We start from the raw sequence: 17,661 nt of genomic DNA on the forward strand, positions 1-17,661 counted from the left end.
TATAAATATAGTAAAATATTATTTGATCGGATGCGATATGATGATGATGCTAAGTCATTCATAAAAAAAGAATGGCAGGATGTAAAATGTAATAAAACAAATGAACTTCTTAAACAAGTGTGCCCTAAAGAGCTTCTTTCTTGGAAATGCCGCTTATTTGCCTTTGTTCAGGGCTGGAGCAAGGCCTGCAGCCATTTCTTGGCCTTGTGGGAGCAGCATCTTGGGAAGGCAGCATTGTGAGGCAAGCATCTGTTGCTGCGGCAACAGACACTGCTGAAGCGACCAGGGGCGGCTTGGCCTGTCTGTGCTGGAAAGCGGTCCACTTTGGAGAGGGAACCCATGACCCGACGGTGAGGCCAGAGACACCTGCCTCGCACACCCTCCCCGGAGGCCTGGACCCCTGAGGCTGGTGCCCTTAACCTGGACCTAGAGATCTCAGCCTTGTTGGACCCAGGTAAGCGTGGCTCTGGCAGGCCTGTCTAACCTTGGCCATATTCAGACGGTGAATATAATCCTGCTAGAAATCTGGGTTGAACCTTTGATCCATTCCGCACTGCAGAAATAATCTAGTTTGACACCGCCTTAACTACCCTGACTCAGTGCTAGGGATTGTGAAAATTGTAGTTTCTTGTGGCACTGGAGATCTCTGACAGAAAAAGCTAAATGTCTCACAAAACTACAGTTCCCACTGTTCCCAGCATTGAGCCAAGACAGTTAAAAGCAGCCTCAGACTGGATTATTTCTGCAGTGTGTTTGGGCACTTTGTTGTTTGCATGCATTTTGAAAACATCCAGTTAAGTTCCAAAAAACCCACTTAACTCAGGATAATCGATTTCAATTTCCTCCCTGGAGTTTTCCTAAGTGATTCACATCATTTGTGAACAATCAATGCGAATAGACCCAGGATAAACAAGGATAAAACTCTGCAGGCTTTGAACCTGTTTCGAGTACATCTGTATCATCGACTCTATGCATTGCTGACATGTGTGAGCCATAGAACTTGCCGAGATGGGGTTCTGATAAAAAAATATATATAGTGTGAACAACAAAACTTGAATGCAATGATTATTCTCATTGTTGTGCTAAAAAAGTCTGAATAACGCCCTTATTCCTCCGCCTCCACTGTCTCCTCCACCCCTTGCCCTTTTATTCCATTGACCTCCTTCAGGATCAGACGAAAGGATACTGCATCATATCTTCAGCAGTGCCCCCCTGTCTGAGGCTGGATCTGCACTACTGAAATAATCCTGTTTGACACCACTTTAACCACCATGGCTCAATGCTACAGAATTCTGGGGATCTGAGAGAGGAGGCTAAATGTCTCACAAAACTACAATTCCCAGAATTCCACAGCATTGAGCCATGGTGGTTAAAATGGTGTCAAACCTTCTTCAGTGTGTGGGTCCAGCCTAAGCAGCAGCCCCATCCATCGGGTTCCTTCTTCACTTTTGTTTAGAAATCTCCATTAACTCTTTACTTATTCTGGAATTCCTCCTCCTAGGCCACAGAGGAGACTGGGGTCCAAAACACACTGCAGAAATAATCCACTTTCAGACCATTTTAAGAGTGCTGGCTCAATGCTAGGGAATTCTGAGAACTCTAGTTTTGTGAGATATTTAACCTTCTCTGTCAGAGAGCTCTGGTGCCACAATAAACTACAATCCCCAGGACTCCCTAGCACTGAGCCAGGGCAGTTAAAGCAGTTTCAAACTGGATTATCTCTGCAGTGTGTTTTGAACCTGGGTTGCTCCACCATGAAGCCTTATGTCAAAACCAGAGAGACTCTGTGGTCCAGTCTAACAGAACATTTTGCATATTCTCTCTTAGAAAGCATATATGCTGCAGGCCTTTGTGTATTTGGGGATTTTTATTGTTACTGGTTATCATACCTTCCAACATCCTATTTGGAAGGGACAGTTCCTATTAATCTGCCGTCCTACTTTTTCAGCTAATTTTAAAATGTCCCAGTTTCTCTCTCCTCCTCCCACTTTCCCCTTTTGTCCTTCGCTCACTTCAGCTCCTGCAAACTGAGTTCTAAGTGCAAAAAGTAGTTTGCACTCAACTCAGCAGCTGGGAAAGGAAAGGAGAATCAAAATCTTTCCTTTCCCAGTAGGCTCAAGCAAAAGCTAACTGCTGCAGTCTTTCCTAGCTTGTGTGTTTTTCCTCACTAATAACTTTTGCCACCTTGACCACAGTCTGGTGTTGCTAGCCTTGCCTGTCTCCTTCTCCTCCTTCTTCCAAGGAGCTCAGTGCAACATATAGTATTTCCCTCTCCATCTCATCCTGACAACAATCCTGCAAGATAGTTGGGCTAAGATATGCATGGGAAGTAAGTGTGACGGAATGAAAACTGGGGAGGGCTCCTATATCTTTTATGGTTGTGCAAGGAAAGAAATTTCAGTATTGTTGCTTCTTATCTGGTGTGACAGGTAACACCTGCTGAATTCTCCTTTTTCACACAACCATTAAAACTACAGGAGCCCTCTCCAGTTTTCAATTTAGCAACCTTTGTAGGAACTTCACTTTGGGGCCAAATACAGTCGGCCCTTCTTATACACGGATTTTTTTATACACGGATTCAAGCATCCACAGTTTGAAAATGGTTTAAAAAAAGTATAAATTTCAAATATCAAACCTTGATTTTCCATTTTTTATAAGGGAGACCATTTTGCTATGTCGTTATATTTAATGAGACTTGAGCATACACGGATTTTGTTATCCACGGGGGATCTTGGAACCAAACCCCAGCATATAACAAGGGTCCACTGTATGTCATTTTGGGCAGCCCTGGAAACCACACTCCTTTCTCCACATCACCATCATTTGCTGGTTTCCAAACTTTGCTTAGTGGTTTTTCACATTCTAAAAATTTAAATGTCTATGGTTTAATTACTGGCAATAAGAGCTGTAAACTAAATAACCTGCTTTTGTTGTTGTTGTTGTTGTTATTCCACCATCTTTGTCCGCATTAATCTGCATCAAGTGATGAAAGCTAAAGACAAAGGGAGTAATGGGAGGAGGAGAGAAAAATTGAGACATTTTAAAGAAGCTTAAAAAGTGAGACAACAGAGGATTAATCTGGATTATCCCTGCCAAATTGGGACAGTTGGAGGGTATGAGTGCATGGCAGGCAGGGGCAGTGATGGAAGGTCCTTGGCAATTTTCATGGGATGCACAAGGTGGTAAACTTTGGACTGCAGTCTGCCAAAATTCAGAATGCAAACATTTCTTCTTCAACATGTGACATGTTTAAGTCTGAAGTTCAGTATCTGCAAAGCTGATGTTTCTACAGCCACTGAATTTTGCTTTAACTGATTTTGATACCAAAAAAATTGAAATGCAATTCTTGGCTCATATTCACATGCTCACAAGAAAGCCAAAGACTCAAATCTCACATTAGCTTTTGCAAATGTTGATATTTGGCACAGTTAAGCATTTCTTCAACTGAAGTCGCTTACAGAGACTGACAAGTGTTAGGTGTTCTAGAACAGTGCTGATATCAACACTGGCAATTTTTCTTTCTAATGTACCTGGCCCCAGCACTATATTTCTGCCCATTTAGCCAACTGCTTTTTCTTTTTTTCTTGGAATCTTACTGTGGATTGGCAACTGAAGGCTCACAGGCTGACATCGGTCCATGAGCCACCACTTCGAGGAGCATTGACCTAGAACAGAAATTTGTAGCTCATACTGAAATTCCAACCATGGGGGCACTGCATTTTAACAAGTCAAAGGGTCTGTTTCAGCATATCTAAGGAGCACAGTCTTCCTAGCCTCCCCTCTCAAGTCTCTCTGTCCTTTATCACAGTTTCCCTCCAATTCCTGCCCAGCTTGGAATTCACCATTTGCTTGCCCTGCTTCAGTCACCTTCTTGCACTGTAGAGGAATTCAGTACCATAAACTAACAGCAGGGCTGTGGTGTGATATTTGCTCTCCTCCTGTAGCAGCAGCCCAGTCAAAGCCATGAGTCCTCCTGCTCACCTGCTGGTGGGTAAGGTAGGTGCTGAGAAATGGCACAAGAACACTCTCACAACAGTGCGAGAGACAAACAATCTGACGAAGCGCTGCGGGAAGGAAGCACTCGAACTTTGGTGTCCAATCCCACCTCCCGGCCAGGCTGAAGAGACACCATATGAACGCAAGGTTAGGAAAGATGCCTGGAAGTTCAAGTTAGATGTCCTGGCAACTGGAGAGGTGAAGACGAAGCCCCCTGAAGGGCCAGGAGTGACCCTGTGGAAAAGCAAAACTAAACCTCCCCCTTGGATCTCCAAAATAGCCTTGCCCTGCTGCCGAGACTTCAGCACCATGAAGAACAATGAATTTGTGGCCCAATATGTCAGGGACACACGGCTGGTGGTGAGCCGTCTGCGTCAGGCCCTCATTGAGATCAATGAGCAATTCAAAGCGCTGGTGCGTCTAAGAGAGCAGCTTGACCAAATGCTGGATAAAGTTCGTCAGAGCCTTGTCACCAACAAACAAAGCCAAGCAATCCGGGAACACCGGCCGGAACCAGAGAAGGTGAGTCCTGCTTCATCCCATTTCACTCTTTGCTAACAAGCCAGTCATACCCTCAGGTATGAGTTGGGACACATGTGGCTAAGTATGCTTCAGAATGTGGTCAATCTAGTAAAAGTTATTAATAGGGAAGAACACACAAGTTAGGAGAGGCTGCAGCAGTTAGCTTTTGCTTGAGCCTACTGGGAAGGGCAAGATTCTGTCCCTCCTTTCCTTTCCTTTTCTGTTTCCATTTCCTTAGTTGGATGCAAACTACTTTTGCACTTTGAACTCAGTTTGCAGTAGTTGAAATACGGTGAGGATAAAGGGGGAAAGTGGAAGATGAAAGAGAAAATGGGACATTTTAAAAGCGGTTGAAAAAGTGTGATGACAATCCAGCCTCTGGTTAAAGACCTCCAAGGAGAGAGACTGCACCACACTCTGAGGGAGTGTGTTCCACTGTTGAACAGCCCTTACTGTCAGGAAGTTCTTCCTAATGTTGAGGTGGAATCTTTTTTCCTGGAGCTTGCATCCATTGTTTTGGGTCCTGTTCTCTGGAGCAGCAGAAAACAAGCTTGGTCCCTTCTCAATATGATTTGCTAACATAACAAATTCCATAGGCCAGACACAAAAAGCCTTCAAACCATAATAATCCCTTATCTGTCCAGAGAATGGGAACAGTTGTAGGATAAAACTGTGGGGCTTGCGTCCCATTTTTAGAACAGGATGTTTCCAGGGGAGGAGGGATGTACCTGACTTTTTCAGAAGTAAATCTGGTGGAAAAGATAGAAATCATACTGGAAGCATAGACATATGTATAAGGATTTGTATGTAAATTATTAGAGGTATATGCTCTCCTATTTCCTTCAACTATTCCAACATCTAGAAATCAGACAGCAACAGTTTTGCTTACATAAGCTCCACTCAACATTTGCTCCCTTTCCCATTGTGTAGATACTTGACAAGGTGGATGGCTTGATGAAATGGGAGAAGGTGGAGTTCCGGAAATTGAAAGCCAAGCTGGAAGGAACGATGGCAATGTTGGGAGATCATCTTAAGGTAGGAAATAAGGCAGAGGTTGAAGACATGGATAAAACCCCTCCCCAGCATCCATACAGGCCATCATCACCACATCCATCCATCATCACATGAAACTATACAATCTGGTAAAAGGCCGAATGGGCCACAGAGACCACCTGGGCCTCAAGTGACAAAGCTAGACTGAGTAGGGTTGCTATATCTGGATAATCCTAGGCCCTGAAATTTCAGGGTCCAAACGTAAGAGGTAGGGATGGTCCCCTGATTATGTCACTAGGGATGGGGCTTACTGATATAATAATCAGGATATCTCATGCTTCATTAACTCATGCTCAAATCTCTCATGCTCAGAGAATACCATTCACATAAGTCTTTTTAACTAATGAAAAAAATTTGATTAGAACTTAAGTTTTCCAAGCTATGCACTGAAATAAAAAAAATGAAACATTTCCTAGCCCAGTTTTCAGATTTTTTGCAAGCACTGGTTTTAACACAAATCAAATAAACATTTTCCAGAGTAAAATGAAGTTTCCCAAATTCTGTTTTTAACAAGTTACTCCCACTATTGCCCACCTTTGCCTGCATGTTTTTTTTAAAAAATATTATGGAATCTTCCCTGATCCCAAAAGCAATTATAGTTACAGACATAATAATGTATCTATTGCAAAATATTGGAGGACAATGTATGAGGACCTTTCAAATGCTAAGAATCTAACATTTGAGTGATAGAAGATTATTGCACCCAGAAATCCCACCAGGATAGATGCAGGCGTGAAAAGTCAAACCCGGGTGTTATTGCATGGAACCGCGACCAGGTGAGTGCAACCATATACAGCCAGACCCCAACTGTGCTTATCCAGCAGCTTTTTAAAAATGGCAAGCTCCCGTTTTTGAAAAGCATCTGGATAAGTGTGGCTGGGGTCCAGGGTGCATACGGGTTGCACTCTCCCGGCTGCAGCTGCGTGAGATAACACCCGGTTTTGACTTTTCAATCCCCTGTCTATCCCAGCCTAATTTCCGGGTGCGATAATCTCCACAGTTTCAAGGTTTTCTTTGGAGATGGGTAAAGGAGAAAGAATGAGTTTATACATAAGGACAGGTTGCAAGCCTGTAAATGTAGTTCTTTGAGTGGTTATCCATGCGCTCATACAAATGGGTTATCCTGCTCAGGATAACCCATTTCTGTGAGGCAAAGAGACAAGCAGAACTGAGATTATGAAGAAGACAAGCATGAAGAAGAGGATGGCAGATAATTAAAGGGATGAGGAAGGAAGGATAAGGCAGATAGAGTCAGGATAATTAAGAATTAGGAATGATGAGGAGGACAAAGAGGGCAAGAGGTAGGGGGACTAGGGAAGGAGTGAGAAGCTGAGTATAGCTAGGTAATGTGGGAATGAACAAAAACCTGATAATGACTATGAGAAGGCCATGGTCACTAGTGCAGGAGGCCACTCTAGGAGCAGAGAGAGGAACCAAATGGTAGTTGGAGAATTGGCTGATCCAACGAAGGGAACCTCTCTGTCTCCAATCTCCTTCTGGTGCAGCCTAGTGGATTGTTTCAGATCCAAGGCTTATATTTACTAGTAGCGACCTTATCACAGGAGGCAAAGTGCCCAAATCCTGTGGATAAATGGGGTTTAGATCCCAGGAATATCCCACAAAAGCAGGATTGTTTTCAGACACATTGGACTAATTGAGCATTAACTTGACATTCACCTGTGCAGAAAGTGGGCAATATGGGCTGCTTTTTACTTTCTGGAAAATCTGAAATTAGCTCGACGTCATCTGAAAACAATCCTGCTTTTGTGGGATATTCCCACATTTAAATCCCATTTATCCAAGGGATTTGGGCACTTCCCTCCCATGTGATAAGGTCCAAGGGAGACAGAATGTGGAAGGTGAAAACAAATTTCTGTCTGTGTTGGCTTCTCCCTCATAACTGTCCTCCTTGCTGCAGGCACTGGGCACATGCAGGCAAACCCTGAACACCCTGTGTAGTGAACGTGGTCGTGTGCTGGACCTCATTCCACAGCCTTTGCGCATGGTCATCTTAGGGGCAGGGCGAGATTCCTGGCTTTCACTGAGCCGACCTTCCTCCCCTTGGGTGGAGCGAAACGAGACACCCATTCCTGATCCTGTTGGACCCTTCACTCCGGGTAAGAAAATAACATCTTGCCCACATCTCTATGAGCCTTATCACAATAGAAAAGAAGCACACTGGAAACAGCAAATCCATAAGAATTTAAGAAATGCCGCATCTGATTATTTCATCAGAAACTGAAACCCAATTGGTGGTGAAACATCCAGTATAGCAGAAGCAAGGAACCTTAGGCTTTCTTGATATTTTTCAGTACAGTTTCCATAATCTCCTTGCCATGGCCCATGCTGGAATAGCTAGAGGGCCAGAGATTTCTTAGCCCTGTTATGCAAGGCAAAGGTGAGAAGGGCCCTTTAATAATACACAGTTATAGTCAATTGATTCTACTTTCCCATAATTTGTTCCATCCTATGGAATCCTGTGATCTGCAGTTTTTATTAACTGCAGGTTGACTTTTACTTTTGACAGTTTTACAAGAGACCTCTAAGTCACCCTGTTATTAACAGCTCTGCTAAGGTCTTGCAAACCCAAGGCTGTGGGCTCCTAGGCAGAATAGATCCAACTGTAATGCAGTCTTCTTCTTTTCCTACTGCTCTCCACCTTATCATTTATATTATATTTTCTAATGGGTCATGTGTTCTTCATGATACATCCAAAATAGTTTAGGAAGGGGTATTTAAAATTCTCCGTCAGAGATTTCTAGCACCTCATCAAATTATAAACCCCAGGATTTCATAGAATGTCATCATGGAACTTGAAAGTTAAAGTGGAATCATAGTGCTATTACTACATAATGTGAAAGGGCCCTTACTTCCTATTTAGAAATTACAAATATCATTGCCTCTCTAAACTATCTTCTTCAAACAGTCAGCTAGTAAAATCAGCCCTTTTTGGTATTCCTGGAACCAAACCCCAGCAGATATCAAGGGTCCACAGTATACATACCAGCAAGCAGTAATGATAGCAAATAGGTATCCCAGCCTAATGCACCAAGCAGCTTGATGTGCTTCTGTGTGAATACATTTTTCCACAAGGCAAGGCCTCAGCATTTTCTATGTCTTTTGCTATCTCTTCTTTCTGTTTATTCCTGTGGGGAAACTTACGTAGCATTTCAAGAGAGCTGGAAAGCAGAAACGCTTGCACCAAATCTTAAGTGCCACAAGACTTTTTGAAAGTACTGCATATCCAGGGGTAACCATGTTGGCCATACAGCAAAGAACAATAACACCCCAAATCCACAAAAGAATGATACCTTTATTGGCCAACCAAAAAACACAAAATACATGATGCAAGTTTTCAAAGCTCATCACCAGGCAAAGGTGCTAACAATTAAACAGGAGAAAGAATAAAAGGATGATATTGCAATCATATGCCTGCATTTTTTTTCAAGATCCTGTTATATTTGTTCTCTGTTAAGATGGTACGGAGGGATGGTACTGTAGGCAAAGGTCATTCCTCCTCCTTGGCCATGCAGGCTCTAAAGAATAAACTCTAGGAAGTAACACTTAAAGTCCATTGTTGTTATGTGCCTTCAAATTGTTTCCAACGTAATGACAACCCTAACACAACCCTATAATGGGGTTGTCTTGGCAAGGTTTGTTCAGAGGAGTTTTGCCATTGCCATCCTCTGAGGTTGAGAGTATATGACTTGCCCAAGGTCACCCAGTGGGTTTCATGGCTGAGCTGGGAATTAAACTCTGATCTCAAGGGTTGTAGTCCAACACTGAAACCACTACACCACTCAAATCACTACTACAAACTGGTGTAGTTTAAAGTCCATTAGTAACATAATAAGAAACACCTTTGCCTGATTAAGAAGTCAGTTGAGCTTTGAAAGCTTACAGCATGTATTTTATGCATTTTGTTTGGTCAAATAAAGGTATCACTGTTTTGTGGATTTTGGATGTTATTGTGCAAAATGCCTTTGTTTTGCTACAACTGATTAACATGGCTACAAAACTGGAAATTGATAGTTCTGCATTCAGGAGCAAAGAGGGACATAAAAGAGCGATAAAGGAGAAATCAAAATGAAGTATAATGGGACAAAAGGATATTTGTTTTTTGTTTGTTTATATTTCACTTCTGAAGCAAGGATGGCTCCTAAAGCGGCTTATAACAATCTCCACGATAAAGATACAGTACAAAGATACATTGGTGTGAGTGCTGAAATCTATTCTAGTACCTAGCAGTAGAATCATAGAATCATAGAATCATAGAGTTGGAAGAGACCACAAGGACCATCCAGTCCAACCCCCTGCCATGCAGGAAATCCAATTCAAAGCATCCCTGACAGATGGCCATCCAGCCTCTGTTTGAAAACCTCCAAGGAAGGAGACTCTATCACCCTCCGAGGGAGTGCATTCCACTGTCGAACAGCCCTTACTGTCAGGAAGTTCCTCCTAATGTTCAGGTGGAATCTCTTTTCCTGCTTGCATCCATTGTTCCGGGTCCTGTTCTCTGGAGCAGCAGAAAACAAGCTTGCTCCCTCCTCAATATGACATCCTTTCAAATATTTAAACAGGGCTATCATATCACCTCTTAACCTTCTTTTTTCCAGGCTAAACATCCCCAGCTCCCTAAGTCGTTCCTCATAGGGCATGGTTTCCAGACCCTTCACCATTTTTGTCGCCCTCCTTTGGACACGCTCCAGTTTCTCAATGTCCTTTCTGAATTGTGGTGCCCAGAACTGGACACAATATTCTAGGTGGGGCCTGACCAGAGCAGAATACAGTGGCACTATTACTTCTCTTGATCTAGACACTATACTTCTATTGATGCAGCCTAAAATAGCATTGGCCTTTTTAGCTGCTGCATCACACTGTTGACTCATGTTCAACTTGTGGTCTACTTGGACTCCTAGATCCCTTTCACACGTAGTTTCATTCAGCCAGGTGTCACCCATCCTATATCTGTGCATTTTATTTTTCCGCCCTAAGTGCAATACCTTACATTTCTCTGTGTTGAATTTCATTTTGTTAGCTTTGGCCCAGCTTTCTAGTCTATTCAGGTCATTTTGAATCTTGATCCTGTCCTCTGGGGTATTAGCTATTCCTCCTAATTTGGTGTCATCTGCAAATTTGATAAGTATGCTCCCAATTCTGTCATCCAGGTCATTGATAAAGATGTTGAATAGCACTGGGCCCAGGACAGTATAATCCAGATGCCAGGCTCTCTTTGCTAGAACAGGCAGAATTAGTAAATGAATAGGATTATAATGTTTGGATTAAAGGAAGCAATAGTCCCATTCTATTCTGTTTTAGTCAGACCTCGCTTAAAATATTGTGCCCATTTCTGGGCACCACATTTCAAGAAAGATGTTGAGAAACTCGAGCGTGTCCAGAGGAGGGCAATCAAAATGGTGAAAGGTCTGGAAACCATGTCCTATGAGGAACAGCTTAGGGAGCTGGCTATGTTTAATCTGAAGTAAAGGATGGCATGATAGCTATTTTTAAATATTTGAAGGGACGTTATATTGAAGAAGGAGCAAGCTTGTTTTCTGCTGCTTCAGAGACACACAGGAATAGATTCAAACTGCAAGAAAAGAATTTCCACCTCAACATTAGGAAGGACTTCTTGACAGTAAGAGCTGTTTGACAGTGGAACACATTCCCTCAGAGAGTGGCAGAGTCTCCTTCTTGGGAGGTTTTTAAGTTTTGAGTTCCTGCACGGCAGGGGGTTGGACTGGATGATCCTTGTGGTCTTTTCCAACTGTATGATTCTGTTGTTTTGTGCACTGCTTGTGTTTTTGTACATTTATGTCTGAACAACAGTAGAGGAGAAAATATGGCATAAGAAGAAAGAGGTATGTGTGGCACATCAAAAATAAGACCTAAGGTAAAGCTTCACAGCTTTTAATTCAGTGTCATGGTTCAACAGCAAAAGCTGTGAGTCACCTAGGGCTCATTCCCACTACAATTTGCAGCGAATTGTGGATTGGGGTATATGACCTTCTGGGCGGCCCAAGGTCTTCCCCACCCTCGTGCTGGTGCTGGGGAAACAAGGCCAGGGATCGGAGGAGGAGGCCTTGGGTCACTTGACCCCAGACTTTTGGTCCTCCTTATTCAGGACATGCCCTCCATTTCAGCCTTCTGTCCAGAAGAGAATTCCAAAAGGTCTTCTACTTACAACATGGCTAAGAAACATAGCATGTTTTTCCATCCCCCTCCCCGCACAAGCATGTCAAAAGTCTGGGCTGATGCTTACATCACTGATGATTGACATGCATTTTGAAGCGGAACAACAAGTGGAAATGAGAACTGTGCCAAAAAAGAAGCGATTACACTGTGGTAAGAGAAAAACCCACTTTACAGTGGGAACGAGGGACCTTTTGGAATTGAGGAGTGAAGGCGAATCAGGAATCAGTTCAAACTGCAGGTGGGAATGAGGCCTTAAATTCTGCTGAAAGCTTCCCTAAAAGAGAAGTGTATTATGTCATGTCAGCATGTCAGAGAATATTCCATTGCTGCCCCCCCAAAAAAAAGCAACAGAAGTTGAGGTGTGACATTAGAGTTCAACCAAGTTCATTAGATCTGAGAAGAGCTCATATCTCCTCCCCCTTTCCCCACATATGCTCTCTAGAGTGTGCAGCAGTTCTAGAAGATGCCCGGCGCCTCACCTTCCTCACTAAGAATGTGTTACTTCAAGTGCAGAAGGCCATCAGCGAGGCACAAGACATCCGAAATACAGTTCACAATATCATTGAAAACAGCTTGCAAGGCAAGAGAGATGAGACACTCCATCATAAGGTAATGGGAGACAAAAATTCTCTCCTCCTCATTTTTGTGAGGCAGTGCTGTACTTGGAAAAGTAACTTTTAAAAAAACCTATGGCTGCCAGCCTTCCCCTGAAAGAATTCTAGCAGTTGCAGTCCAGAAAGAAAACTTTCTCAACCTCTGTTCTGATGTTTGATGCTTTGTACATAAAGTCATTCTTGTATGGTGTCAAGCTGATCAAATCTAGCTCGAGTAAATGCCTCCCTCAGGTATTTTGGCATTTGTACTTTTAGATAGTTTGCTCTTTGAAAAGTGAGTTTAAATCGACTCAGCCATTTTAAATTGCCTACCTTACTAAGGGTGGCTATATCTTTTTGGGCCTCGATATCCAGGATTCTCTGTCTTGCACTCTTTTTTGCTTGATCATTAAGTGTGCAAGTTACAGGAAGACCACAGTTCATTATAAAGTTTGTTATTTGCATAAACCAAAAGGACTGAAGATGGGATTGGGACTATTCTAAAAAACATAATCTTGGTCCAGTAGCACTAGCAGTTGGTTTGGTCAGCACTGTTGTTTGCAGAACAGAAAGTCACTGGTCCTGACCGTCTTGTGAGGTGTGTATCTTTTTCCTCCGAGTAATTAATTTATGGAAATAAATTACAAGATATATTACAGTATGTGGCCATACCCAGACAGAATGTCATTCACATCATAAGCTCTTGTGTTGTCATTGTAGTTTTCAATACAGATGTACAGCATGGTGAGGATAGCATTGGACGGTGATGTAGAGAAGGGAGTTTTAACCTTTGATCATGCCCTCATTCTGATAGTAATGGGAGGGAAGCATCTATTGACACCAATGGACAGCTTTATTCAATTTTATTTTGGTTTTAGTGATATAGAAGTACAGTATAAGTGGATTTTGACAAAATGTTGCTGCTGATTAGGGTTCTAGCCATGTGAGAAGTGTAGTACCATTTCAGGCTCAGAAGGGACACTTTTTGTTTAATTTCTTCTGTTCCCCTAACTTTCTTCTGATATCTGCTACATTTAGGATTAGAGCTAAAGGATTTAGAATTAGAGCTAGCCCCAATTTATAAAACTTTATTCTTATATAGCTGCATATTTTCTTATAAAGCTGTAAGTTATCAGGCTCTCAAGACAACAGATCTGCCCACTGAAATTCAGTGAGTCCTTAATTATCCCTACAGTTTGCATACAAAGAACACATATATGCACACATGTAAAGACATACCTGTTTGTGCACACACTCTGTGATACTAAGAAATCTGCTTTCTCTGTTTCTGGCAGGAACGGCTGGACATGACTCTGGGAGGCACACGCAGTACTCTGCATCGCTGCCAACGTTTTCAGCATGAGATGCGTATCACACGGGGAATGGCTTTGGTGAGCTTCAAGGACTAGGGTGGGGTCAGGAAACAGGGCTGTAATTCCCCACGTTCTGCCTTCTTCAGCCTTGGTTGCATGAGAGTCAATTGGGGAAGAGACACCCTCCTCTTTCCCTCCCACCCCCAGAATCACCCTTTGTTTCTGAACTTTGTTTGTTTTTTTTTGTGTGTTCATAGGGCCCTGCAAGTAGCAAGTACCTGGAGACACGGGAGAGGTTGACACGACCAGTTGTGCAGGTGTTCCAAAGACATGTGGGGACACAACTGCCTGAAGCTGCAATCCTCAACCAGGTAATGGATCAATGGGAGCCATGTCTTCTGAGTGGATTGATTGCCCTGGTCAGGAAACATGACAAGATCTTTGCAAAACAGGGAATTGCTGATTTCAGTGCAACTTCGTAGAATATTGTTGATTTCTCTCTTTCTGGAGCAGGAGAACTTAAATGAGATATGAGCATCTTGCTCCACTTTGCCCTAAGTTACTTCCCATGACTAGCAACAGCTTTCAGGGCATAAGTGACAATGCCTACAAAACCCTTCTAGTAATAGCCCTCAGTGGCAGGTCTTATCAAACGTATCTAAGGACCCTTTTAAAACTGAAGATACTCAGGAGGGAATCACATATACAAAACCTAACTTCTGTCAAAAAGCTAAGCGAATACTTGAGAGTTGTCATACTGGCCAATTAAGTTGTTTTGCCTAGTGCTGCCTCGCAGTGCTTCTCCAAGACCCCAAGCAAAGCCTCCCTGCCAGTCTTGCTATGTGAAAATTTCCAGGTAAGGGTACTTGGCAAGGACTGAAACTGAGAATGTGGAAATGCAAAGCAGTGAGGGCCAGAGCTGGGTGGTGCTGGGTGGTATTAAATACCAGGTTGTTTGGTATCTTCAGCAGGTGATTTTGATGTCTCTGGGAACTGGAAACATTTATAAAATATCTAGCTTTGAGGAGCACCAGTTCTTAATACGATGGTGGTGATTCCTAGGGTTCCAAACTTAGGTAGAATTCAAACAGGGCAAAACTTATGGTACCTGTGTGCCATTTCACACTATATTCTTATAGCACTATGATGCCACTCTATGGCAACATCCTATCGAATACTGGAATTTGTAGTTTGGTGAAAGATTAAAGTTCTAGAGCTGAGAATTCTAAATACCTCTTCCTAGACTGCAAATCCTAGAATTCCACAGGATGATGCCATGGGAGTTAAAGTGGAATCATAGTACTATAATTGTGTTGTGTAAAAGGGACCTGAATTTAAATTAGCAATTCATATGGCACACAGAACCATCTGAAGTCACTGCCTGCTATTCTTGTGGCCTAGCACCACCATTGGCACCTTTTCCTTTGCATGATAAAAGGTATAATCTAAACCTGAAGCAACTGCAGTGGCTTCTTTGGGGCATGGGTGTTGCCATTCCACTCTTTTTGTTTCCCTCTGCTTCATTGGCAAGGACCTACCTACCCACATTTCTCTGGCTGATATGTGCACATGCAGTCCAGCAGCACCTCTTGCCAAAGCTGCTTTCTCTCCCACCATTTTTTGTTTTTCTCAGGAAGGAGATCCATTGTTGCAATTATGCTTTTGTCCATTTGGTGTCTTAAAATGTATATAATGAAATTTAAAAAATACATTTATATACTATTAATCATTATTCATTATGAAACGTATTAATTTAATTACATTAAATCCACCTCATAAAACACATTAAAATCATTTTAAAAACAACCAAAAGTTTCAAAGATAAAATAAATAAAACATGCCCCTCCTTATACATTAAAAGCCAGCTAAGACAGAAATGTCTTTCCTGCCAATGAAAGGAAAGCAGGGAGGGAGGCTAGCCTAGGTTCCCATGGAAGGGACATCCAGATAGTGGGAGCAGCCACTGAGTAGTCTCTCTCTCTCTCTTGTGCACAGGTATAACTAGGAGTGTGTGGGGGATGTGGACCGCACCTGGTGACAGCTCAGAGCGGGGTGTCACCTGGTGTGCTGGTGGGAAGGGGCTGCCTTCCAGGTCTGGCAGGTTGCTGGCCAGATGGGAAAGTAGGTCTGCTTGCCCAGCATCTCCACCAGACCCAGAAAGGCTGTGGGGCAGCATCAGCAGCCCACTCTCACCAGTCGCCACTGGTGGGAAGAAGCTGCCTTCCAGGTTTGGCTACTCTGCTGACCAGCTGAGAAAGTGAGTCTCCTCTCTTTACTGGTTGGTCATAGCTCCACCACACCTGGAAAAGACTGCTGGAATCTTAAATTACTGTGTAATGATGTAGGAGTATCTGTTCAGAGTTTTAATATTTTGGTTTTGGGGTCTAACTCCCAGAATTCCACAGGACTATGGCAACTGACCTGGTGAATTCTGGGAAATGTAGTCCAAAGTTAACATTTCCAAGCTCTGCTCTTGCATGCATCTTTCCACCTAATAGGAGCAGCAGGATTCCAACACACACACACATCTACCTCTTCCCACATCAGCAGTAACCCAACATGAAAATGGGTACTTAGAACATCTAATTCCCAGTGTATATCAAAATTGCTTGGCTTCTGATCTAAACAGAAGACAGCCTAGATGTCAACCTCATGCAAGTTCACCTTCTAATGTGATGCTAGTGTGGAAGTAGGTCTTTTTTTGGCACTCAGTAGTTTGCTTCCTTCCCTTCCTTTCCTGTTTTCCTCCTCAGTCCACTGCACAGTTAGATCGTTCCATAGCAGATACAGCTGATAATATTTCACACCTAAAAGCCACCCAGCGTTACCTGCGTGAGTGCATTCATGACAAGCAGACGGGCTATGACATTGATGGCAGTATCAAGCGACTGCGGCAGCGCCGCATGCATCCTCACACCACCATGAAAGAGACTTTAGAACTGGTCTACACCTAGCATGGCAAATGAACAGAGAGAGCATGAAAATAAAGAATTGGACACCATAGAGTGGCCTGAAATAATTTCTTCCTACAATGAAGTATGCAATACTGTGTTTCTAACCAAAGCATTGTAACTTGTATGTAGACATAAGCATGTCAGCTTGATGCTAATCCCATAAAAAGCAAGTGTCTCACCTTCATGATCCTTGTGACAGAAAATACAATCCCAAAAGACTGAAGGGGAGGATCCTTCGTGAATTGCGAGAAGTGTTATTGTTGTTTGGAAAAAAATGTCACTTATATAACAGTTTACAAGCAATGCTGAAGTACCATATATAATCGTCTATAAGTAAAAAAATGTATGCCCAAAATTGACTGCAAAATCCTGGGCCGACATATATAGGGGTCAATATGGTAATGCCGATGATGGCAGCTCATTCAGTAACAAACACATACACCTTCCTCCCCACTTTCCCTCAGTGCCTGGGATTGGGCTGTTGGAAGCAAAGAGAGTGCAGGGCGATTTTTATTTCTATGGGAGCAACAGCTGATCCAGTCACAGATATACACACACACCTTCCTCCCCACTTTCCCTGTCCAGAATGCTCACACATTTTCTCTCTCTCCCTGCCTTAGCTCCTTTTACATTTGATTCTCCCCCAACTACTCTTCACCCCTGCCTCCTCCTCACCCTCTGTGAGAAGACAAGCTAGCCACTGCAGACAACTGTGGATGGGCCAGCGGTAAAAAGCTTCTATTCCAGTGAGAGTCTACTGTAAAAGTAAATTTTTTGGGCAGAAGGCACCGTTCTGTGACTGTTTAACCCCACTCCATGGAAAAAAATGGCTGCAACTGGGGCTCATTGGTGCTTCCTTGCAGTGGCAGAGAAACATCCTCTGTCCACTGCTGGAGAAATGCTGAAGAGCCATCATGGACCTGAGAAGCCTCAGTTTTACCCTTGTCTTATCCACGGGTCATACCAAACCCCACAACTTTGGCCCCAAAACTTGCCCTCAACTTATACATGAGATTGACCTATAGTCAAGTGTAT

At 43.0% G+C, this 17,661-nt stretch overlaps 1 protein-coding gene across 2 annotated transcripts; it reads left to right on the forward strand.

The window, feature by feature from the left end:
- The first annotated feature begins 241 nt into the window (after positions 1 to 241).
- Positions 242 to 16,704, forward strand: LOC149321198 (tektin-like protein 1). 2 transcript variants are annotated; one of them, XM_089492658.1, is made up of 8 exons: positions 242 to 454; positions 3,616 to 4,518; positions 5,449 to 5,553; positions 7,490 to 7,688; positions 12,209 to 12,375; positions 13,655 to 13,750; positions 13,930 to 14,043; positions 16,426 to 16,704. In XM_089492658.1, the coding sequence occupies exons 2-8, from the start codon at positions 3,964 to 3,966 to the stop codon at positions 16,624 to 16,626; spliced, it is 1,437 nt and encodes a 478-aa protein (XP_089348784.1). In that variant the 5' UTR covers positions 242 to 454; positions 3,616 to 3,963; the 3' UTR covers positions 16,627 to 16,704. The 2 variants fall into 2 exon arrangements, with proteins under 2 accessions (XP_089348784.1, XP_089348859.1); XM_089492733.1 differs by having other exon boundaries at positions 3,809 to 4,518.
- The last annotated feature ends 957 nt before the right edge of the window (positions 16,705 to 17,661 follow it).

This window comes from Sceloporus occidentalis, unplaced genomic scaffold (genome assembly GCF_023333645.1).
Source record: "Sceloporus occidentalis isolate IW3139 unplaced genomic scaffold, rSceOcc1.0.p SCAF_1, whole genome shotgun sequence".
NCBI lineage: Eukaryota > Metazoa > Chordata > Lepidosauria > Squamata > Phrynosomatidae > Sceloporus > Sceloporus occidentalis.

Coding starts and splice junctions, on each gene's coding strand:
- LOC149321198 (XM_089492658.1), top strand. CDS start 3,964: ATGAGTCCTCCTGCTCACCTGCTGGTGGGTAAGGTAGGTGCTGAGAAA. Junction 12,376..13,654: donor ATGAGACACTCCATCATAAG/GTAATGGGAGAC, acceptor TGTTTCTGGCAG/GAACGGCTGGACATGACTCT. Junction 14,044..16,425: donor AAGCTGCAATCCTCAACCAG/GTAATGGATCAA, acceptor TTTCCTCCTCAG/TCCACTGCACAGTTAGATCG.